At 45.1% G+C, this 25699-nt stretch overlaps 1 protein-coding gene across 5 annotated transcripts in view; it reads right to left on the bottom strand.

The window, feature by feature from the left end:
- The window catches only part of tmtc2b (transmembrane O-mannosyltransferase targeting cadherins 2b), a 70478-nt gene that overhangs the window by 25341 nt on the left and 19438 nt on the right, over positions 1–25699 (bottom strand). For all 5 annotated transcript variants that reach the window (XM_030365170.1, XM_030365173.1, XM_030365174.1 and 2 more), the window contains exon 2: positions 13896–14472. In XM_030365170.1, coding sequence (XP_030221030.1) covers positions 13896–14472 — 577 coding nt within the window. The remainder of the gene's footprint in view (positions 1–13895; positions 14473–25699) is intronic.

Raw genomic sequence — 25699 nt, forward strand, 5'->3', positions numbered from 1 at the left:
GGTTTCTCTCTCTGTGGTTTGAGCAACCTTTACAGGCCTTCAGAAACAACCATAGCTGATGCCCACTAGAGACATTTTTAACAGAACTGTTATTTTGTTGGACGGAATCATGTGACTGAAATAGCGCCCACATGGGATTAGAGAAAAAGACCGCTGTGCTCTGAAGAGACACCATAATAGCCAAGGAGACAACAGAAACATGCCAGACATCCCCTATGGTGACCTCTGCTCAAATCACGCTAGCCTGGCCGTGGAAGGCTCCTTGGCAACGGCTCAGACTGCTTGCAAGGACAAAGCAGAACAGCATGGGGAGAGAGAGCGAGGGCAAGAGAGAGCGAGCAAAGGCGGGAGAGAGAATCTTTGATCTCTGGGCTTAAGGCCCAATGTATCTAACCTTATGGCCTGCTGAGGTGTCCTTGAGCAATGCTATTCCCATACAAACTTGAACAAAGTGAACCTCAACACACTGAACATTTGCCTGATTCTAATGAATGAAAGATCCTTTCTATGTATGTAAATCTAGCATTGTCAGCATTATAATACAGTTGACTCATGTTGCATACAAGGCTGTCTGAATATCCCTTTATTTGAACTTTAAAAGGCAACCATTAAAAAATGCATAAGGTCACCTGTCAGAAAATATAGGAAGATACCTCGGCTTTGGAAAACAAAGGATTCAGTTGCTTGGTAACCAATTGCTCTGGTAGAAGTCTGAAGGACTCACAACTCTCTGATCATCAAAGATAAGGTGCCATGGAGTAGAGATTTTTTAAAGTCCAGATTTAATTTAAAAACCATTTAAAAAAGGGGAATCGCTCTGTAGTCTCTGTATGTCCGAGGGTATGAGAGCATACCCTCTTTATTGTCTGTGTTTATTAAATCATTAACGCTTTCCCCAACTTGTGATAAAGTGTTTGCCAACCTGTTAACAGAGTCTATGGTAAACATGTAGTATAGACTCTGCTAAAGGTTTGGGCTGGGAGGGTTAAATTAGTTTCTACTGCATGGGACTCGGGTCCAGACTGGATTCATGTTCCTCTACAGCCTCTCCTATTGGCTACTGCGGGGGTAGGCCACTGCATTGGCCAATAGCACTCATCTAGGGAGCAAAGTAAAGAATAAACCAATCAAAACCCAATTATGGGAAGTAGCCTAGTTTACCCACGATTACAGCCAAAAATAACATGTTATGCTGTAAAATAGAAAGGTTCAGGGCCCAGTTGATTTTATGTCCATGATTTCCTTGGGGCCCATTTCAAATATGTATTCACACGTTTTGCTGAACTCCTGGCAAGCAGATGACTGTGCCTTGAAGGTACCCCCCCCCCCCCCCCCCAAACACTCCGGGTTGTTCCGTCTCGGGGTCCGATAATGGACGCCTGGGTCTGAGAGGATGGGCGGGGTGCCAGATCCCCCAGCATGCCCTGCTGTCGGCCACTCGGCCTGGTTGGAGGGGGCTTTGAGCTGCACAAGGCTGCTTTTTATTATTACTTCCACCCCCTGTTCCTTCCCCGGACTCTCTCAAGTACCTTTATCCCCGGCTGTAATTAGACCACCCTACAGGAGGGAACCACGCTCTGTGTGTGTGCGTGTGCGTGCGTGTGTGTGTGTGTTCCATAGTCCATGTGCGTACATGGAAGTGCGCTAGTCCTTCACACCTGCATCCCACTGCTGTTGTTCATTTGGACGTGTGCCAACTAATACTTGCTACCTGGCCCGGCGACAAACAAATATGTCATTGGGACTCTTCCCAGGCCCAGTGAGCCATGGCTGGGCCAAACCACGTCCATATGTCTGAGCAGCAAGTTGCAACTGGGGCGTTTCATTTACATGCGTGCGCTGCGATGCCATGCGGGTTTCATTCCTATTCATTACAACCCTTAGCCGGGTAAGGCTTCGTTCTGAGCGACGCTCCGAGCATTACAGAAGCGCTCCGTGCCGACGCTGATACCCTCCTGAATGCAGCCCCGCCGACTCCCCAACGCCTTTGACCTGCCGGGGGAACACGCACAATGGCTACGACGACGGTGAAAAGAAAAGGCATCAGTAGTCTGTGGAGTCGTTCCGGGAGGGTAGACCCGGGGACAAGAGCCACAATGCAGACGTGTCATCTTTATCATCTCCTGGGTAAAACAAAGGCCAATTCTCCTCTGAATATGTCTGCGGATAAAGCGATGCCAGCTCCTTTAAACAACGATAAGTTCAATTACAGGCAAGGCGAGGGCTCCCCCAGAGCTGTGGCTCCATTAAGTCGAGCGCCAAGGCGTTTCGCCTTTGTCTCCTTCGTCTCTAATCCATTTTAGCTTGAAATAAGTGGTTTAGTACAACTCCATAGGAGGTTTGAGCTCTTTTACTTCCCCTCGCCCGTTCAGCATTGAAACAATTTAGCCTTTATAAGGCAGCTTGTAAAAAAAAATCCCTGGAGATGAGATGGAAAACAGGCCAAATTACGCCATCCGTATTTGTGCCACTGCTTGCGCTTGATTGGATGAAATAGCAAACAGAAGAGAAATAAGAACAGCCATGGCTACTCATGCAGGCAATGTATCTGTGTGTGTGTGTGTACAAATAATGCGGAAAATATATGTGGGGGGAAACGTGGGGGAAAATTAATGAATTGCTTTAGAGTCTGTGGTGCATTCCCTCCATACCAATATCTTTCTTCCTCCACAGAATGGCCAGATGTGCCCACACACACACACACACACACACACACACACACACACACACACACACACACACACACACACACACACACACACACACACACACACACACACACACACACACACACACACACACACACACACACCCCCCCCTTCAACAGCATTTTCCAAACAATCAATCAGCTGTCAGATCTAACTGAAGCCCTGCACAGTGTACAGGGTGTGCAGTAGCACGCGGATGACCTTTACCCCCACCCCCTTCCCTGGTTATCCACAGCATCAATTGTCTTGGAAGGACTTTCATCAGGATCCTGCAGGGGCCTGATAGACTTGTAATGAAAGTGAGATAGAGATCACAACACCCATCTATCTATAGGCTCCCACAGAGAGAACACAATGACCTTTAAAGCCTCCACACACCTCCGCCTGCGCCAGGAGGAGTACACAACAACATACCTGCTTTTACTTGTTTCCTAAACCACAGCTGATTGACATGGCTGACTGTCAATTGTAAATGAGGGAGGTACCTAAATACATTTAGAGTAAACATTGAGTCTAAGTATCAATGATGGAGATTAATTAAAACATTTAGAGTAAACAATACGGCAGATAAGATGGAGGCATGAGCAATCCTATTCTTCTTGTGGTTGTCCAGCAACCGTTTGTCTCAGGATGAGATAAATCTTCCAAAGTTGTTTCGAGAAACACTAGAGAAATGCATAATAAAAACATCCCCCCCAAAAAAGCTTATGCAACGTACATACATCATGCAAATTAGGAGAATGCTCCAGTGGCGCGACCTACAGCGATGATGTGGACGACTTCCTCTCAGACACAGTGGGGTGCCACAGCACAAGTTCATGTGGAGCACTGTGTGATGCTCACAGCTTGACTGGGATGGGGCGGTCCCTCCGCTAGGTCTGGCTCAACACAGCGCTCCTGATCACAAGGTTCACCCCGGGTGAAGCCATCACAACACCATGCAGTCAGCCGGTCACCCAGAGACCTCCAAACCAACAGGGGGGGGTCTGCCACCGAGCAGAACCCTGGAAATAGGCCGGTCACTATGAGGATTGTGTAACAGGGATAAAGACCCTACAGCTTTATCGACCATGAAACTTTTAAGATAAGGAGACAATCAGGTCACTGGTGACAAGGAAAAGGGGTTGGAGACACAGAAAATAAAATATATATTTTTCAAGTAAGCTTTATATAATACGACTCATTTAACATGTGGGAGCAACACAAAACTTCAAAGCAATACTATAGAAGTATTCAACCCTCCTCCAATTATGACCAATTGACAATGTCTCAACGAGGGGAAATAAATACAAATTATAGAATATAAATTGTGGTTGATAGTTGAAACCAAAATATAGTGGGAAAATTCTTGCAAATGTGTCTGATCTAAACAACTTATGGGCTCTTCTTGTCTTTTATTAATGATAATTGTTAGACCAACAGAAGATCAATTACAATCCCAATACCATCTGTGTCCATTCCAAGCAATTCAAGATGAGCATTTACTGAAATTTAGTTCCTTTGAAACAAACCTCTAAAGTCTTAGACATTACATACATTTATGTTGCAAAATCGGCACGTCTCTTAAAGTCTAAGAGACGTGCCAATTTTGCAACATAAATGTCTGAATTTTGGACTACAGTAAAAAGAAAATCATACAAAATGATCTCTGCTCTACAATTGCCACAATCAGAACACATCCATTTTGTCATCAGCAGCAGCAATCAGCCATAGCAATCTACAGACCCTTGGCATAGGAAAAACATATCTCATATTAACCCGATGGAGAGCGGGGAGGGGGATGGGGGAGGAGAGATGAGATGCCGGGGGTAATGAGATGTGTAGGCATACAGGTGGACTATGAAGGCAGACGCAGCTAAGAAACAAGCCATCTCTAGCCCTGGTCCAAGATGGCCCTGACTTTACGCTTGAGGCCCGAGATATAGAAACACCTAAACAATGGGAAATGCGCTAGCCTGATGCATTGTGGGTTGTCATAGTGGTAGTACTTTGTCTACTATGTACTAGTGATTAGATTGAATCATGAAAATCCAGAAAAAATGCTTGGTTCCCAAGATACTGGGGAAAGTATGTGAAGATGAACAAATAACAAGTTTGGGGATACGGTTGACAGCTTTTTTTTGCTGAGAAGGCATTCAGCTCAAAGCTGTCATTCAAGAATTTCAATTATAAGACCTAAAAAAGGCAAAAGCATCAAGACCTTGCATTCATATTTTCAATTGAAAATATGAATCACCATTCAAGACCTTTCCATGAAACGGTAGAAATGACTTGAACTAATTCAGCAGTGAACAGAAAAATAAATGTGTTACTAATTTCTAAATTGTTTCTCCATTAACTTATACATTTGTAAACGCTGTAGCAATTGGTTCCCAAGGCCAGCCATGATGTGGCTGCAAAACGTTGCGGCGATTGAACCGTGACATGATGCTGATTCAAGTTTCATAGGAGGGACTGAAGAGAAGGGAGATGGAGAACGTTGATGGTAATTCAAACCACACACACACACACACACACACACACACACACACACACACACACACACACACACACACACACACACACACACACACACACACACACACACACACACACACACACACACGTTGATTTATTACTTAAATCGACAGCCCACGTTCTTGGTTTACCCTCAACAGTGCTGTCAAGAATAGATTTGTCTAGCTGTCCACGCCCGGGTTCCTACTCATTATTATTCATTCAGAAGACCAGAGCAACTGTATAGCAGGCTTTTACCAAAGATGATAACCACCAACAGAGCATGCATGAAGGCTATGACAAAGTCGAACAGAGCCTTGCTTCAGACAAACTGTGGGGTGTGTTTATACCAGCACCATATCCCTACTGTGCATTCATAAAAGTAATGGCCCTTTACCAGGCATAATATGATGGTACACCACGGGCTGTTGGTTCCTTTGCACATAAGCACACCTATTAAGAAAGGAAGCGCCTGTGATGGAGAATAAAGAGAAACGGATGGAGATAGAGGGAACGCGAGGAGCCTTTGCTGCACGAGGGGAAGTGTCCTGGAACAGTATGCCTCCTGTCCTTAAGGTCTTGGTATATCAACACAAGCCCTGGACTCCAGCCAGGGTACTGCAACTCATATTGCCTCTGCTTCCCCCTGCGTGCCTAGAGATTACTAATGAATCTGGGATTTAAGGAAGACGTTCAAGATGGGCTGGCAATGGACCTTGGACCCTGGCTCCTGTGTGAGATCAATCTGAGATCTTGGGAGCAGATACTGGAAATTGAAAAATGAGGGGTGACTCAGAGAATACGAAATAGGGAGAAATAAGCTAGGCTTATTTCGTAGCCTAGCTTGACTTGAGTCTGAGTCGAGTGGAACCCTCCATACTGCATTGCGTTTTGAAATCTATATTTTTCACAACTAGCTGTATTGTGAAGTCAGAAAGTAGTTCATGCGTTATCATTCATTTATTGATAACACATCATATCCATATTGATCATGCTTTGGACAGTTTCTCTGGGATTACATTGAACTGCCTAAAGAAGTTTTTCATTAACCATAAATAGGGTAAAATCTGTGTGACCCCTAGTACGCCCACATCAGAATAGATTGCAGTTGATAGACCCACCGATATAGCTTTAATGTGAAAGAAGAAATACATTTCTCCTTTCAAGTTAAAGTGATAAGTGGTTTCACCCCAAAGACTATTTAGCCCTGAATGTCAGACTGAAGGTGAAAGTGCCACACAGCAGCTAGTCACAAATACTGTTGCAATAAACTAAGTAAACGAGCTGGGCGCTCCCAGACAACTCGTTAATCACTCAGTCTTAAAGCGTTGTGCTGTGGTTCAACTTCTGTTCTAGAGGCTGGGGGGCTGCTGATGAACTCCACAGAGCTTTAGGTGACATGAATAAAATGGAAATGTCGGATCCAGCACTCCCAACATGTTATAGCAAAACCTCTGCACAGAGCCTGGGCCGAAAAACCATCAAACACAAGGGCCGGAGTTAGGCCTAGTTTCCTGTTACCTTTCTGCGAAGAAGACTTGAGGCTTTCAGAAGCAGATTTTAATCAGCATAATTCTCCAGTGGCTTATCTACAAGGGTTTGATTTGAAACCTTTACAGACACTTCTTTACTGTTCACTACTGCTGGCTGTTTTTTTTGTTCGCCAATTATGAGGTTACAAAGCCACGCCTCCAGCTACATGATTAGTTGAAACAAATATGAAGCAAAAGAAAGCGAAACGCCCCGTTGACCCAGATTTGAGCTTGTCGGCCATGATCAGACTTTAGATGTAAATCTAAAGTCTCATTTGTGAGACTAATATAATGGTATAGCTTGACTGAACAAATTGGCAATAATCATTCGATTGAACTTCTCCAATAAAAACACTCCCTTTCAGCCTAATGTAATCTGACAGTTTACCCTGAAAACCACGAAAAAAAAATGACATTATTTATAACAGAAAATAAAAAAACAGCAAAAATATAATATATCAACAGAGCAACGAGGCAGAGGAAACACCCAGCATTAAATACAGTCTTGGGGTTTCTTTTGGCGATTGCACAGCAATGCTTTTAACCGCTAGCATGTCTGCAATGCCCGTCTTAAAATAGAGCTTCCAGTGGTTAACAGAGTGCTACAGAGTTCATCCAGAGTGACAACATGTCTGACCAAGGGCCCATCAGACAGAACACCGTCTCTGGATTATCCGGGGCAGGTTCTCCTGCAGCCTTAATCTATTTCTTTCTATCTCCATGTCTGCTACACTTGGGTACTCCCGTCACTGGTTCATGCCCCCCTCCCCATGCATCTCCCATTGTTTTCAGGTCCTCTCCATGCTTCTGATTTTCTCTCTGGCTTTACACATTTTGTCCATCTCTGTCTGGCTCTGCATGGAGGTGTGTGTGTGTGTGTGTGTGTGTGTGTGTGTGTGTGTGTGTGTGTGTGTGTGTGTGTGTGTGTGTGTGTGTGTGTGTGTGTGTGTGTGTGTGTGTGTGTGTGTGTGGGGTACTCCCGGGAGCGTAACAAGACCTCTCTGCGGTGGTCCTTCCTGAAATACTGCGTGAGAGGAATCACAACTATGGCTGAGAGGTTTCTCCAGGAGAAGACTGAACCACTCAGACTCCGTCTCAAGGCTGCCCCGCCGACCACCTCGCTGGATGGGAAAAGGAAAATGCTGCACACCGAGCCAACTTAAAGCCACACTTTTCCATCCTACATTTGGGAATAACGTGCCCAGCGTACTTACTTTCATAGTAATTATTCACTTAAAGCAAAAGGCATAAGTCAAATTTTCTCAAAAAAGTTGTCGGGCTAAACCGGTTTTAGCAGGACATTTGAGAAATATCGAAGATGGAAAGTTATTTGCATGTCACCCAGCATTGCATATGCATATATAGTAACAAATTACACAAAGCATCACACATCAGTTTCAATTAAATTTTAAAAGACCAGGGAAAAGCATAACATCAAAGCCAGTACGCATATTGACGCAGTGCTACTCGTCCTCCTTACGTTATTCGGTAGATAAGAGAGTTGGAGGCAAACCGAACTGTGCCCCATTTCCATCCATTTCCTTGCACGTTGCTTCCGCCAATTATCACATATTCTGTTATGATAACAAGGCAAAACAGAGCTTTGCTGGTTGACAAAACTACACCCATCTGTCTCTCCTCTTTTATTATTATTTTTTTTTAGATGCGAATGAATTATGCATGGCTACCAGGACAAAACATTTCCCAATGCGGACGAGTGCCAGCGCCCGAGTGCCCCCCCCCCCCGGTGGGAGACAGGTAGGGGAGGGTAGGGGTTACCGCTGATCCCACCAGGCCCACTCCATCACACGTGACAGAAGCCATTAGAGCATGGAGCCACCTTCTGTGGAGCCCCGGGTGGAGCAGAGCCTCCACCTCCGTGGAACCGCGCAGAAGGACTAGGAGGAGGTCTCCTTTGTATTCAGGGCCTACAACTCATCGGAACACTCTTCGCCCTACAACCTGTAATAGCTGTAGCCTCCCGCTCTATACTTTTGTCATTCCTCACAGGGAATGGAGAGTGAAGAGGGGGGGGGGGGCTTCCGTTTAGCATCATCCATTTCCCTCCCCCCCTCCTCATCTCTAACAATCAGAGCCTAGCCTGCTGGTTCCACTACGGGACTCTGAAACACCAGAGCCCATGTTAACGCTCAAACCCTACCATCACCATAGCAACCCCTGAGCCCCGCCCACGTTAACGCTCCAAACCTATCATCACCCCCCTCCTAGATTACACGTGAGTGCTGACCTTGCACCAGCACCTGCACTGTGTGGTTGATATGAAGGATGCAAAGAAGATGAATCAGCGATAACACAATATTACTGTGCCTGTATAGCACAGCTGGTTCTGGCTACAAATAAAAAATAAGTCATTTTTAATTGTAAGCTGGACAAACAGTATAAACCCTGAGCTGAAAGCTGCTGCATGTTGGAAAAACATTGTGAAGTCTATCCTCAGGGTGGGCTCATAACACACTGCTAAAAAGATGACCTCACCGTCACAGTCCACCATCTGCTCGCACGCCATCACACTCACGTCACTGCGACTCCTCTTTGTCCGGTGACAGTCGCACAGCATCATGTTTCTACATTGTACTGCGGGGATTCAGAGAGGCTTCCATCCAGGCAGTCCGGAGGAGACGCTGACTCACATCTACACAGACGACTCACGTCTACACGGACTCAACACGCACAGTTTTGTGCGAAAGTGTTTACAAGTCGCCATGGTTGTCAAGTCTCCGGTTTCTCCACCAGAACAGTGTTTGGGGAAGAAGCAAAACGAATGTCGGTCAACATTCACAAACAGAGATGATGGGTTTTCTGATCTTTTGCTTCACAACATAGAAAGTGAACAAACCAAACGAAAGATAATATCACAACACTAATCATGACCAAAAAAGCCAGGTATTTCAATGTAGTCCAAAGTTAGTGTCACCAGGTTGTCCAAATATTTACCTCAAACTACAGCTAACAGATCAGTTTTCTTTATCTTTTTTCAGTCTAACAATGGAAAAACACCCATAATGCTCAAATGGAAATGCCAGGTCCTCTGGAGAACTGTTCAACACGTTATGTTCAGGAACCGTCCCTGGGAGCAGAGTGAAATGCATTTAATTTCTAAATGAGCTACACTAATTGTCGTCTAACTGTAGAATCCCATAACAGAAATAAGCCTTATGAGCAAACGCTGTCGGCAAACTGGCTCTTAAAAACACGTTGTTTTTCCACATTAAGAGTGGTAGTAATTATCGCTAACAATGTAATAGTAGGTGGCTATAACAATTGGTAAATACTAGGAACTGAAGGCATATGCTTTAAGATACAACAAAAGCATATTCTCATAGCTTCATTAATAATACATAAAAGCTACATGGGGAAAAAATATCACATTTAGTCTCCACTTTCGAAAAAGCAAGAAATCATACATGGAAGGAAAAATTACATTAACTTGCAAGTCTAAGCCTTGAGTTTCTGACAGAATGGAAAACATTCAATGATTCCACTGCATCGTCCTACAGAAAGGTCCATGTTTATATGTTATTCAGGGTTTTATAAGGTTGGTGTGCGACAATGATGTACTCGCATGCAAATGCTCATGAATGTACACCATCATGAGAGGTGAAGATCTAGAGTTGCGAATAATAGGGCTGTGCTTAGTCCACTGATGGAGGCCTGTAGGAGCTCAATGCTCTATACTAGTGCTGTGTCTGGCCCACTGAAGGAGTGTAGGCTGTAGGAGCTCAATGCTCTATACTAGCGCTGTGTCTGGCCCACTGAAGGACTGTAGGCTGTAGGAGCTCAATGCTATATACTAGCGCTGTGTCTGGCCCACTGAAGGACTGTAGGCTGTAGGAGCTCAATGTTCTACCACTATTGTTTCATGTTTTATTAGATCTTCTTGGATTAATCTTAAACTTGCGTGCACATCAGGAGGCAAGGTGTGAAAAGCTATGTGTGTTACTTATCAAGAAGCTTGGCACAAAAATAAAAGCAGGACAACGGCAAGTGAAAATCACAGAGACACAAACACTACCAGCCTGAGACCACAACCGCAGCAAGATTGTGTACAAGTTCTTGTAATATTATCTGCAGGTTACCTTTGTTCCTGGAGTTTAAGAGACATGAAGATTAAAATGAGTTTTTAGGCCGACTGGGCAACATTAATGAACCTGACCATGATTACGTTTTATATAAAATATATCTCAGTAGGGATGAAACTACTGTGAGCATATGGCAATAATGTACATCTTCACGTTTTTCCAAAGTATTCAAGACACAACAAATTTCACACCTTGAGTAAATTTATACAGATTAAACAATTAAAATAATCTGTGGACACATCATCCATAAACTCATAATTAATAACATTATGCTCAGACACAAATTTGTTGCATAATTTAAACCACGACAAATAAAACAGTATGCAAGTACTACTTTCACCACTATATTTGAGCATATTGTCATCATCACGTCCTTACTTGACTTCAAACAACGGACAGCCAGAATAATAGGTTGAGGTGCAGTGTTGAATAGTCCTGTGGGCACGTCCTTCAAGACAGACCAGAGCCACAAGGACAGCAACTCATATTTGCAGTTAATTATAAACTATAATAAAACTTGGAGCAGATTCAATCAAAGATGTAACTGTCTGAGAGCCAAATTGGGATAAGTCCATCTCACCCCTTTACTGATAAGAATTTAAACTATTAAGGTGATACCTGGTCCTGTCTGGGCTTCCAAATTCCGACCTTGAGTGCATCGAAAAAGATCCAGCTCATCTGTAGTCAGCATGCTGCAGCACATTCCAATTATTAGTTATATGCCTAGTTTCTATCCAAGTCCAAATTTCTTTAATGGGCCGTTCTGACCTGCTCTGAATGACATATCGGAGGATATCCTGGCAGAACCGAGCTCAAACCTATCGGGTCCGCTGCCCTCTCTTCCATCTAGTCCCATGTTTCATGTATGAGTGTTCGAGGTAGTAGAAGATTCTGCTACACTTTGGATTGCTTTTAAATTCTTAAAATGTATTATTGTTAGTATTGTCATCTAAGAGAGCAAATGAGAGACCCAGCGAATAATACAGCCAGAGACGAAAACATAGACGACCATGGCGGCCCGCCGTCAGTGGGACTGATATAAATACGTGTGATCAGGTTACACACGGCCTTGGGTCGCCGCTGAGATCAGAAGGAGAAGAACGCAGCAGAGAGAGACAAAACAAGAGGACGAGGAACCTTGGGGCCCTGGCAGGTTGAGCAGATGATGACAGTGATCTGTCAAAGGGTTCTCCCTTACGGTGCCAGTGGTGAGGCCAAATCACACGCTGTGGAAAACCCTCTTCGGGTTCACGTTCCCAATACCAACGGAAATGGCATTTATTTTTCTTTCTCGGGGGGAAAACACTCAATTTTAGCATCTCCGCACATAGGGCTGCAGTCCCTGCAGCAGCGACGCAGAGGAGTCTCTCCTTGTGCCGTTCTGTGCCGCTTATGCAGCTCTCATATCTTCATCGCTGCATAAGTTTCCTTCACGTTCCCGCCATTCATTGTCTTCACCTTTTAACCATTACTTTGCATTCAAACTTGACTTCTACTTTTTCAAATATGTAAAGTGTGCTTTTGAGTGTGCAGGAATGTGAATCAAATCAGAAGCCCCACACTATTGTTGGAGAAGTGTTGCCAAAGAAGTCATTTAATTTGCTGCCTTATATGCAATTCCTGATGTTCCTCGGCCTCTCCTGCCAAACTAGTGAACCACAGTGGCAAACCATGAAAGACTTCCATAGGCGCAGCTCCCGCTCAGAAACCCAGCCAACCACCGGGCCAAACTGTCTCCCCGACAGTTGGGTCTAAAGTGTGTGTGCATGTGAGTGAGTGATTGGTAGAGTGTCTGTGAGTCTGAGCGTATGTGTGTACGTGTATGTGTGCGTATATTGGAGGCTGGTTGGTTTTCAATCAAACTTTGGAAATGTGTCGGCTACGAGGTATCATCTACTGCATCCCTCTCGGCCCGTTTCTGTCTGGCCCAGACACGCCTGACAAGGCATTAAGAAGACCTGTCTGCCTCAATGGACAGGCCCTTCTCCAGAGATGAGCCCCAACTCATGAGGCAGGAAGACGCAGCTCCCTATCAGGTCCAGATCTGGATGACATGGGCACTATTTGCTCCTTTATTCCATTCGTTCTATCACTCTCCATTCACGACTCCTCATTTTTCTCTCAACCATCACTATCCGCTGTCTCACTCTGGCCCCTCTAGACTCTGCATGTCCTAAACAACTGAGCAGAAAGCAGTGTCCTTTGGTTGGCTGCACCAGAGAGCTATATTCACATTGGCTTATCTGAAGGCCGGGTTTTATTGACTTTGTCTCTGCTGGGTGTAGGGTAATGGGTGAGGAGTTATGGATGTCAAATCCATTGGACAGCAAGCCGTAAACATAAATAACCTATGCTCTTGGAAACTAAAACAAATCGTGTTCCAAATCTCTTGTTTGGGTTTAAAACTACTACCGTACTCTGATAGAGATCAAAATAGAAAGATCAAAATGTCTATAAAATCTCGATCATTAACTTTTATAGTAATTTGTCATTCAATTCTTTATGGCAAATTAGGTTTTAAGACAAATTTATCTGGCTGAGTTATTGGGGACTGATCATAAGCAGGATACAATCAAGCAGACATAAAACTATCTCACGACAAGGGGTTTTAAGATGATTTTGAGACAGTGAGATAATGATTGCCTGAACAGAAAGCTAACCTAATCATTTGCTTTCTTATTCTTATGTTCATACATGATGTTTCATCTCACCTCATCAAATTGCAACGGTTTTTAGATGTTTTTTTTGATTTTTTATTTGTTTTGCTATTTTTTATTGGTCATTTTTGTTGTTTTATGCATGTCCCTTCCTGTAAAACTCGTCGTCATTGTAAATGAGGGAAACCTCGATGCCCTACGAGTGTAAATAAAGGTTTGAAATGAAAAAATACATGTAGAAGCCATGTTTCACAGCTGGCCGTACATAAATGTTATTTTTCCCTTCCATTAAATCCAAACAGGCCCATGGATCCCTGCTCGTGATCCTGCAGGGTCCTGCCAGACACAACTCAGCGATTGCATTTGAAACCAGAGCCGTCGCGGCGAGCACCCGCGGTTTACCTTGTAGAGCAGCGTGACCACCTGGCGCAGAGTCAGCCGGTGGAAGACGCACAGCTCGTAGAGCGCCGACACCGCCAGCACCGTCACCCCCTGCTCCTTCCACAGCATGCTGCAGGCCGCCAGGCCCAGGCTCCCCAGGAGCCAGACGCCGGGGCCCCGGGGCCCCTCGCGGCCCCTGAGCCCGCAGTGGCGCACGTAACACAGCAGAGAGAGCAGAAAGAAGAGCGCGGCCCCCATGTCGGCGCGGCCCACCACGCCGGCCACCGCCTCGGTGTGGACGGGGTGCGAGGCGAACAGCAGCCCGGCCAGCAGGCTCCAGGGTCCCCGGCCCAGCAGCAGGCGGGCCAGCAGGGTGAAGAGGCCCGTCACGGCCCCGTGGAAGGCCACGTTGACCAGGTGGTAGCCCCGCGGGTCCAGCCCGCCCAGGGCGTGGTTCAGACGGAAGGACAGGGTGCACAGCGGGCGGTAGGACTTGTGGCTGCCGCTGTGCGTGAGGAGCGTGCCCCAGAAGTCGTCGTAGAATATGTTGGCCCAGGGGGTCTCGGGCAGCAGGTCCTGGTTGGTCTTGATCGCGCGGCTGGAATGAGACAAGTAAGACGGTTAGTCCTTTGAAACACGTGATACCACGTGGAAGCTAGGTGCGGAGAGTCAATGTAGACAGCAGGCTTCAGAATAACCCTCCCAAGCAAATGATCAATGTTGACAATGCCGGTTTTCTGCCGAACCATATCCTATTTCTAGAATGTGCCAAGTCTAAAGGTCAATTTACACCCGACGTGTAGCGAATAAAACATGCCAAAATGCAAAAGAAAATGACGAAACTGGAAAAACTATTCACCTCAGCCACAAGGCAAATTTTAGCGAAACAATGGAACCGTCAATCGTGTCGTGAAGACAAGCTTTTGCTCTGTCCTTTCACCAAAATATCCCTAATATTTAGAGGATTAAATTATTCTATTTTATTACCAATCAAAGTGTACATTTGTGTAGCGAATGGTATAATGATAAATTGCTGTACATCCTCCATTACATGCATTACATTCATGTTTTGGCGACGTTAGTATTGGACCTTTCCCTGTTAGACATGTGTCTATAACCCTTTTGGAGAACTTGTGATACAACTGCACAAATTCTGGTTATCCATTATTCATGTCCCGCTGTGCAAGTAAACATTGCCTTGTAGCGTTGACTGCTACGTAGATTAAAGATCAATGTATATGTTACGTGATCATTCAACATAGCGATAATTACAGGTCTATAATTGTAGTTCACCACCATGGATGCAATAAGAAGACTATGCGTTGAGTAACAGGTGATAACTTCTGCCCTGTCCAACAACATAAACATTGACCATGGTGACCATGACAAAGATACCTGAAAGATAGGTGAAACAAATTGATTCACTGGCTAGAGATGAAAAAAAATAATCAACCTAGATGAGAATACATTTTTTTAATTAGTTGCTTTCTAACAAAAACAATTTTGATGTGTATGTGTACAGTCTTAGTAAGCCTCCATATTTCTAATTAGTTCATATACAATCGCAGCGATGTTCAACATAAAAGGACGAAAAAAAGTGTTTATCATACAATCGTATAATCCATTGGCGGAACCAGCCCTTGCTCCTCCAGGGAGGAGAGAGACTTACAGCTATTCTTTGCCTGCGCGGGCTGAGCAGAAAGTATAGGTTGCAATAACAGATCCTGAGTTTGCTTTCAGCTTCCCTCGAGAGTGTGGTCAAGTGGCATTCTCACACAGAAAATCAGAGGGTGAGCTTCAAGATTTGAGCCTTTTCACCACTGTAGCCAAAGCTCTTACAGCTGTAGACTTAGGGATTAAGTAAGGGCACCACACCCTTAGCCGCAGTAGCATTCTAGGCACATAGCAGGAACAAAATGTGATAATACCATCTCTGTAATAAGCTAGTTGAAGCCTGTGATCCTGATGTCAAAATGGCCCGTTGATGTTAGTTTGCGGATGAGCCGTTTTTACTGAAAGGGGAGCAGGGAGAGAAGGGGAGCTAAAGGATGTGTGTCGTCTTAAGACGGGGTCCCCCAGCCAGGGCCAGGGGTATGCACTTCCTCGTGTTCCTCCAGACCCCGAGGACTTCACTCTACTGTCGGTCAAGGCCGGGTCCATTCACACCGGACCCACCCCCGAGATTTACCACACAAGGGCATGTGCACCCATGATGTGATATACTCCAAGAGGCCGTTGGTGATTACGACTGGCGTCTCGGGGAAGTGAAGGGAGATTTCAGCTTTAACTAGACTCTCGTGATCGTCATGGCCCACAGCGTGCGCCATGCAGTGACAGAGTGACACGTCTCTCCCGCGGGGAGTTACGAGGTGACGGTAGGTGCTGATGACGATGAGTGATAAAAGGATCACTCATCTGCCAGCAGCCTGGCAACAGCGGGATAGAGGTGTAATAATTAGAGAAGAGTGATGGATGAAGACATGACAAACGGGGGAACCACCAGGAGCACACAGATGTAATCATCTACCACGGCAGTGACCATTAGCAGCACATGATTAGTTTCATGACAAACAGGTAGGTAAAGTGAAAGTCAATAATTGTCAAACAAATCAGAGGGTTATTTATTAGTTTTAACTAACCAACATGCAGAGCAATTAGTTCAGTATCGAACTGTTTCTTATTAAACACTTTCTTTTTAGATATTGCATTTTAAATTGTAAAAATACAAAAGGGAAAATGCTCTGAAACTGAGTGAAGTCAGACGGTCTAGAGAGGGAACAGCGATTACCCAGCCTAAAGAAATGACCAAAGAGAGACAGAGGTGGGTTTCAATAGTGGGTTTTGTTCTGGATGAGAGAGAAAGTGAATGCTATCCCACCTGAGGCGGTTGGCAGCGCCACAGACATAATCAGCTGGGCTATAATAGAAAGGCCTTGGCTGTCAGTGAGCAGCAGATGATTGGGTTGCCGTGGCCTCTCAGGTCAGACTGGCAGGGACTGAGCCGCTAGCTTAGCTACACTCCATGACTCAGATGTGCCGGTATACTTTCTCTGGCCCATTTGTCAAATTAAATCTTCCTTTTACCGCAGGATGCTCACATAAGAGGCATTATGGTTCAATTATGTCGCCAAGACATTTTGGAGACAAGTGCACTGTTTTTCCATTTCATCCTGTGGTGCTGCAGCCAGTGGGAGCAGCAGATACAATATATATTGCCTTAAAAACCCACAGCAGATACTGTTGGCAGCGCAACACAGGCATGCAGTGATGCCAGTCGCTGTAAAGCCAACCATCGGTTACAGCCTTTCTGGATTCTGGGGTCACTGGGTATGTGATTTACCTCTTATTGTCTGTACATGTCACAGAGACAAGCCAGCACTGTGGTTGACAGGCGAGCATTTTGGGTGAAAATAAATGAATATAGAGAAGGCGGAAAAGAAATGAGGAAAATATAAAGCATAGTAACTTTTTCAACCCATCCAGCAACAGCTACTCAAGAGCCAGTGAACTGCATCCGCCCACCGTGGAACGACCACATGCGACCACATGACAGAGCCACCGGGACCATTACCAGGTCCTCCCAGGGTTGGTTCACCCACCGATCCCCTGCTTCACATGCTGCAGCCCCATCAGACCCTCCCTCCAGGCCCGGGCTCAACCCGCCCTTTGAGGGGAATATTGAATTTCTGTGGCCGGCCAGGGAGCTAGCGACAGAGGACCTCTCAGGGAACGGCAAACCTTTTCCAGCCGGGAGCACATTCCATGTGAGACCGCACGCTTGTGTGCAGGCTCCCAGAGGAGCGGCTCGGGGGGGGGGGGGGGGGGGGGGGAATCACAAGGCAGACGGCAGACAGTGAGCGGCCCCATGTCTTCCACTGTCTCATCAGTCTCTCCTTCATACCCTAATGCTCTGCTCCGTCCCGCCCAGCAGTCTGGATGCTTATCGTCGGGAACACAACAAACAAAGGCTCCTATTAGTTTTTTCATGTTCATCTGTAACATGGGTGTGTGCAGCAGTCATACGATTACTGTTGACATGTTTATGTACTCAAGTTCTGTACTACTAAATCAAATTCTGAATTCGAGTTAGTTTTTTCTCCACATGCATTTGAGGAAATATATTTAAAAAGAAAGACATAACCCTGAAATCTGTCTAGACTACAGTAGCCAGACATGAGCGTCGTTGGTCCCAGCTAGAATTCTTATGGTTTACTCAGTATGCACACAAGTTACATTATTACGGTATTACAGTATTAAGGACAATATTTTCAATTAAGTGTAAGTCGAGATTCCCCAAACACACCTCGCAGGCGGTGTGCATATCGGACGCGTGCCACACTGTGCGTACTCCGAATCCCCCTGCCGACGATCCGTTACTTCAGCACGTTTCACAAAAGGAAAGGCAACACTTCCAAAATAGCTCCTGGAAGCAGCGCAGCAGCCAGTGCCAGTATTTTAAAACATGCTGTTGACTACATGGCTTCCTCGAGGAACATTTTAATTTTTCCAAGACATTGGTGTACTTGTTCTCCATACAGATGATACAGTGGTGATTCACATTAGCCAACTTCTTTGGCATACCAAAATACTAAGGTCCACTACTATGGATGTGTGCTGGTTCTGACAGCAACTGGACCTCCTTGGCCCCGAAAGCATCCTCAACCAAAGGCTGGAGGAACAGCCTGTTTCTAGCAGAGTATCCAACATCAGACCCCGGGAAATGGTTATGGAAGCCCAAAGAGAAATTTGATTGGTTTTCTGTCCCCATGTTGTCGTGGTAATGATGGGATGGAGGCCTTGGTACCGTGAAGGAGATGAGGCAGGGTATTGCCAAGGGAAATTGAAACCAGGATTCTTCCTCAACAGCACCGATATGAATTTGAGATGAGGCTGCCGTTGTATTCGGAAATTGGACAACGCATAAAATATGAGGCACTTGAAGTCAGAAATTGGAATTCATCATCGATAGCCCCTATTGTGTAGGTTTTCTGTAATAAAAGCTTAAACAATAGTTTTAAAATGTCATGCAACTTGAAACCGATAGGAAGAAAATCAAAGATAAAGACAACCTAGCATACGATAAAGGAGTCGAGCAAAACACTGCAAAAAAAAAGTTAACAATTTTAACAATAAAGCACAAAACATATTTTTGGAACACACAAAGAGACACAAGGGTAGTAAACACCGGCCCTTTCAGCAAGTTATTTTGTCAGAGTAATAGTTTCACAGCTTCTACATATTTGTCTCCAAAAACTAGCAGTTGGCTTTTTTTTTTTTTTTTTGGGGTCCGGGGCTATGAATCCTGGACACAGACATGCAGGACCTCCTCGCTTCATGGTAATTAATGTAAGGCCGGAGCCCAGCAACATGAGATGCTAGTGATGAACAACTTGGGTAAAGGCCAGACACTTGGAAGATAGTGGGTGGGCCGGCTAAGGTTTTTGTCCATCATTCACTTTTATGGAATATTATTTGTATAAAAAGGTGACCAATCGTCAAATATTTCAGTCAACATATTTATAACATTTAACAAATGAGATATATTACGTTTTCAAGAAAGAAATTGTGTATTGTGTTGTGACCATGTAACGTGGGCCCTGTTAACACTAGAGAAATATCTAGGTTCTACTACAATTTTAAACTCTAGATAGTTTCTAGTGGTAGATCTAGCGGTCAACCAGTTTACAAAACTTTGTTCACATTTGCTTTAAAACATCTCTTTACATCGCAATCTCAACCATTTTCAATTCGCAAAATGTAGAGAAAATTAGTGTCCACAGAACCGTGGAGCCTAAAAGCACAATGTAATAATAACACTGTCAAGCAACAGAAGCTAAAAAAACACAGTGAGAGCAGACCTTTGGTTGGGAGAACGGCAGGCTGCTCCAGCTCACTGTGCACGTCGGCCTGTGCCGCGGCATCATGGATAATCTCTGTGTGTTGTGGGGTCTCTGTATAGTCATCTCCTAACCAGCCAGTCCGGCCGGCCGACCGACAGACATTGAGCCAAACAAAGGCAGCCCGTATTACCCTGCCAGTCAACCATCAAAACTCCATTAGGAAATAAGGATAAAAGGTCAAAATGACTGCAACTACAGCATCAATTGATGCAGAAGTCAATGGTTCACCTAGCCTGATGGTCAACACAGATCATTTTCTCGCCCATTTAAACTTTTTTGACAATGCTCTATCAGTTGTAAATATTTACACAATTATTTAAACGACAAATATTCTGCTTTCCTGCTTGGGTTTTAGTATATGATTATGGTCATGGTTCTACTGAACTCCACGTGAGATGGTGGATTGCAGGGTCTCTGCAGAGCCGGTGATATACAGTGTGATTATTGCCCTCAATAAATCTGTCAACATGTTCTGTGCCGAGCCTGCGCAGCAACAAGCAGATAGGTCAACTCTGTTTTATGTAAGCTTCTTCTCGCATTCTCCATTTTATACACATGAATTAACTCACTGCTTCAACCTCCATCACCTTGTTCCACATACGGTTTCCATTTTATCATCCCTACTGTCTCATTATCGCCAATCCGACTTTCTCATCTATTTTCTATGATGGAAAACATGACAAAGTTCTGTTCCAGAACATCATCAGGAGGGATTAGTTCATTTGCTAACAGTAGGACTACTGAGATCGCCCACAAACTGTTTTATTGAAATACAGCCACTAATGCCTGTTAACGTCCGGAGACAATAAAAATACCCAAAAGTTGAAATGTCGAAGAATTATCGCATTTGTGCTCGTTACATTGTCAATTTGGAAAATATGTGCAACATTACAGTTGAATTAATCTATAACTTGCTGACCTAACCGCAGTTCTATAAGGCTATAATGAGCTGGGGTCAAACCCAGGGTTCAGGCTAGTTTCCGTCACAGCGGTGCCGTGTCTAATGCTGCAGCAGCCTGCTCTGTCTGGGGCCGCCCGCCCAGAACCCCCAACAACAGGAGACTCTTTGTCACGCCCTGACCTTTCAGACAAACAGCAATAAATTTGTTTGATTTGTTCCTCCTCTGCTGTTTACAAAGCTCTTCCGTCCCAAGGTCAGGCAGAGGAGCGGGTGGTGGGATTCTCTTGCGTGCGAGGACTTCTTGGCCCGGTCCATCCCGGGCCTGTTTTATCATTCGCTCCTTGGCAGATGCGCTGTTGACCCAGCAGAGTGTTCCGCTGATATGGTGGGCCAGTACCGCCAAATGGACGGGGCCATTGGGGTCAGGGATGGGAAATCCACCAGAGGTCTGACCCACGCCACCCAGGAAGTGAGGAAGGGGGCCCGCCGACTCCTGCCCCCCCACCCCCCCCCTGCACATAAAAGGGGGGGGGGGACAGGCATTTTATGGGGGACAGCATCCCTGAAGGAAGACCCGGGATCATAGCACACCACCAACTAGCCTTAAGTCTCTGATGTTTACTGCAAGAAGGTTTAAGGGCAGAGTCTTTGAGGGGACCAGAGAAGCAGGAAGATGAAGAAATTTTCATAAAGTTATAACTTCCTCTTAACCTTAATTTTTCATATGTTCTTCAACACAGCGTGGTATAACTAGATAGACTCAGGGCTAGCCTGTCTACACATACCTCTATCCAAATCTTGTTTCTTGAAATTTTACCATTCGGCCTTGCTCCGGGTAATAATTGAAATAATGGAAAACTGCATCTGCCAATGGTATACCCTGAGGTGTTTTCTCAGTGGAGGTACAGGCACGTACCTCCAGGGTTGAAGTTGTTCACAGACTGGGGTTAAACCACCCAGTATGTGTAAGTGTTCTGGGACATTGGGAGTGAGTAGAAGCTACTCACGCGGGCCAGGGCAAGCCGGTCACATTGAGGGAGGGCCATTTACCTCATGAATCAATGCAAACCGAGCCTACTGTTCTTGATTTAGGGTTGTCATGAGGTTAAAAGCAAGTTGTATACTAGTTACCGATTGTTAAACAAAGATGTGTGCCATAAAAAAATGTAATCATACTAAACGACCAGCCATCCATTACAATAAATGACAAAAAAAGTACAGTATATTTGACAAAGACTTTGTGTCCTTAAGTTCCTGGTAAATATAGTTGGACGTCACATACCTCCCTGCTGCAGATGTGGCGTGAGACTGCAGAGCCCGTTAATCCCACAACCATGTCGGAGAGGAACCCAAATAACCTCTAACATGTCTTTAAACGCTTCGTCTTCCACATGATGCCAATTATCATTTTTGCTAAAGAGCTCATTTACGCATACAAAACTTTTACGGCCACCACATTGTACAAACCGCAAGGCCAGCGTGCTGAGTGGGTGAGCTTTTACTGCGTTGGGATTTCCTGTGCATCCCTTACTCATGTAGTTGAGGCATTTCCTCAACTAGATGAACCAACAGTAACACACCTTACACTACCAACAACCAAGAGATTTGGTTTACAAAATCAATCAAATAAGGTGGACATCTATGTATTTGTTTGTTTGAGATGATCCCTTCTGGGTACATGAATCAAATGCTTTGATACTGCATTTCCTGTCCAGAGTATTTAAATAATGATACCATTGGACATGGAGTCTGTTTGAAAGAAATTAAATAGTGGCACGTCAACATTTCCATGGAAAAAAGGTTTTCCTATTTATTTTATTACAATCCTGAGTAGTAAAGCTTGATGAGATATTTTTGGAATAGTAGATTAACTTGAGTGTGTTTCTCGTGTTTAAAGGTTATAAATCCTAGAAGACTCAACAGAAGTTTAAGAAATTAGCATGGGCTACGAGATCAAAGAAAGTTGAACCAACATGCGTGTGACACATCAAAATGCTTGCCCTGCATTTGGTAAATCCCATCATAAGCTCTACACATAAACAGCAGGATTTATGGGTGCCAAGTCAGCCTAAAGGAGAAAGCACATTTTATTTAGTAGAAGTTACAATATCAAAACCTCATGCTTAGAATAACATGTGGGTGCTGCATTTGCTCAAGCACACAAAAAGGTTTCAGTCGGCCCAATTTTCACCAATCTTCGTGTAACCAGGTTTGCAAATACAAATGGTTAACCTCAACACCATCGTAAAACCGTACTTTTATAAATTGGCTACTGTTCTAATATTTTTCATGTGAAATCTTTCCAACATCGAAAAATAAATATGCTTTGTAATGCCAACCTGAGACATTCATTAACATACATCATTAACCTAACTGAACGGAAAAACCAACCGCACAACCTGAATCATCAAATATCTCCTTTCCTCGCTCTTTGCTTAAGCACATAGAGGTTGACGAGAGGGCTGCTTTCACCACATTTCTGGGATACTTGTTGGTGGCATATTGTCTTTGTGCGCGGATAACAAAAAAGAAAAGGAGTGGATGGGGGAAAACCAGCTCCCAGTTTGTGGGGGACAAAAGGGGACAGGCAGGGCTCAGGCCAAGCAGAGCTCGGGCAGAGCTGGATGCACAGCCAAGACAAAGAGCCCAGAGGACCACTCTATAGGCTGCAGATGGAGAAGAGGCACAGCCGGGCCTGTGCCCATGCTCACAGAGGCCCTGCCTTAAAAGAGCCCACTGGAGCACAACCATGTGTGGTCCATTATCACACCCACAAGCAGGGCTCCACGCCCCCTTCAATTGGAAGACGGATGCCCCCTTGCTGATTGCCTAAACCCTGGCAAAGAAAGGCCCCCAGGAACAAAAGGCTGTAGCCCAGGAGAGAATGAAAGAGAGGGGAAGGGGGGGGTGAGGGATGGGGGCTTGGCAAAAGGCTCGTAGGACCATGCTAGCTTGGGCTTTGGACTTCCTCTTCTCTGCCGAATCACAATGGAAGTGACAGGTGTTAAAGGAAGGACCCATGAGGAAGAGAAGAGCTGACCGGAGGATCAGGAGCGAGGAGATGGAAGGGTCACTGGACACCGGATCTGGATGACTGACTGAAGGAATGGGTGACGCGACGCTCGACAGCCAATGGTTTGTTGTTCTCCAAGGGAGCGCCAGATGAATCGATGTCATACATTTGGGTTGGCTTGTTTATTGAACGAGCACACAATGGAAGCCCGCCAAGTAAACACATTCATGTTGAAATGGTAAACAGCCCCAGAGAGCAGTGTTGTCAGGCTGGCTGCTATTGTTGATGTTGTTCATGCTCAACCAAGCCTGAAACACATTCACCCTCGGAGTCATCTGTTGTGCAACAGTGAGACGGCAGTATTTGTTCACTCCTCGTATGCAGTAAAGCAACAGCCATCTTTTTGTATCAAGCGCCCATCTCCTCATCGCATACATGCATCTGATCCAACTGCACACACTGCTGTCCCGTGCGGCATGGCGGCGCAGACAAGCCTCCATGTCCTCAGATCAACACCATGCAGTGGAGTTAAACCCTACGCCCTGCAGCACAAACAGCCCTGTGTGTGTATGTGCGTCAGGCCTGTCCGCAACATTTCCAGGTCAGCAGCCAGCAGGGAGCGAGCGAGACCCGGAGGCTAACTGAAAGGACACCTCCCTGAATAATGAGGGACTGTAATAAATGGCCTCTCCGGTTCTATAGCGGGCCACAGAGCACCTTCTGGAGGGAACCGGGATCTGGGATCAGCAAGAGGAGCACGAGGAAGGAAGGAGTGCGTTAGCATTAACGTCATCCCCCTTAACGTCGCCCTTTCGGTCACCTCCTCCTGGAGGGACCGGCGCAGGAGAAGGAGGTCAGGCTGATTATGCAACCTACTCCGGAGCGGCCCATCTGCTGGGAGAGGCAGGAGAGCACGGCGGGGAGGGGGGCCAACAGGGTCTGCACCTTGCTCAGCCGACACACCACGTTCATAAGTTACTAGTGTTGATGGCATATTTGAAAGGAGAAGACCTTTCAAATAAACCTACAACACAGCCATTTGTAAACACAGTGCAAGCCTTATTGATTTAAAAAGGCAGTAGGAGAGCGTTCTCTGGAGCGATGGGACCACAATGGAAGTAAGCCTTCAGGCTTTATTGTGTCATCCCTGACTATTTGTATTTTAATGTATGACACAGAGTGCTGTTCATATTTGATATCAAAATGGTGAAATAAAATCAATCAATCAATCAAGGCTGTTTATTTCAGACCTGGCATTAAACATCTTTGAACACCTAGCAAGGAGGGGATCCTTATCACACGTTATTCAAACACCACCTCCCTGTTTGTTATATCAACAGAGAGTGGGTCGTGGCTAAACAGTGCTGGGTCATCCTGGAGAACTGATTCAGAAAGAGTCAGACTGGGTTAAGGAGGCTTAGGGTATAGTGTAGTTACGTGGTACATTCATGCTGCTTCCTCAACAGGTTAGTCTGGAACTGAAGAGACGAGACAGGGTTTCACAATAGTGAAACCACGGAACAACAATACATGGTAAACAGGACGCTGAATCGCATCTTGTCGAATCGCAATGGCTGTGACCACCCAAGTTAAGCATCCTAGAAAACCTTGGAAAATCGCCGGCATGCTGCAGTTCAAATCGAAGTTCAAGTTTGTGACTAGAATAGGGATTACTGTACAACAACAAGGCTAATAGGTACTAGGAAGGGCATGCCTAGAGGAAAACATCACTATATCACCATTTTTTAACAGAACGTCCAACATAATTTTCTCTGACAAGAGGCTGTATCCGTTTCCTACAATGGTCATCTGGTTATATATAGAAGATATTTATGTATTCTATTGACTAAATATCTCTATGTTCATACTCAGTATATAGTATTTGTCTGCCAATTTATTTTTAAAGAGCCTGGGATATAGCTTATCACACCTTGAAAGCAAGTTGTTTTAAACAAGGGGAATACAGTTATTAGTTCCACTCATCTCCTCCACTCACCATGGATACACTCCC

Source organism: Gadus morhua, chromosome 9, assembly GCF_902167405.1.
Source record: "Gadus morhua chromosome 9, gadMor3.0, whole genome shotgun sequence".
In the NCBI taxonomy this organism is placed as follows: Eukaryota; Metazoa; Chordata; class Actinopteri; order Gadiformes; family Gadidae; genus Gadus; species Gadus morhua.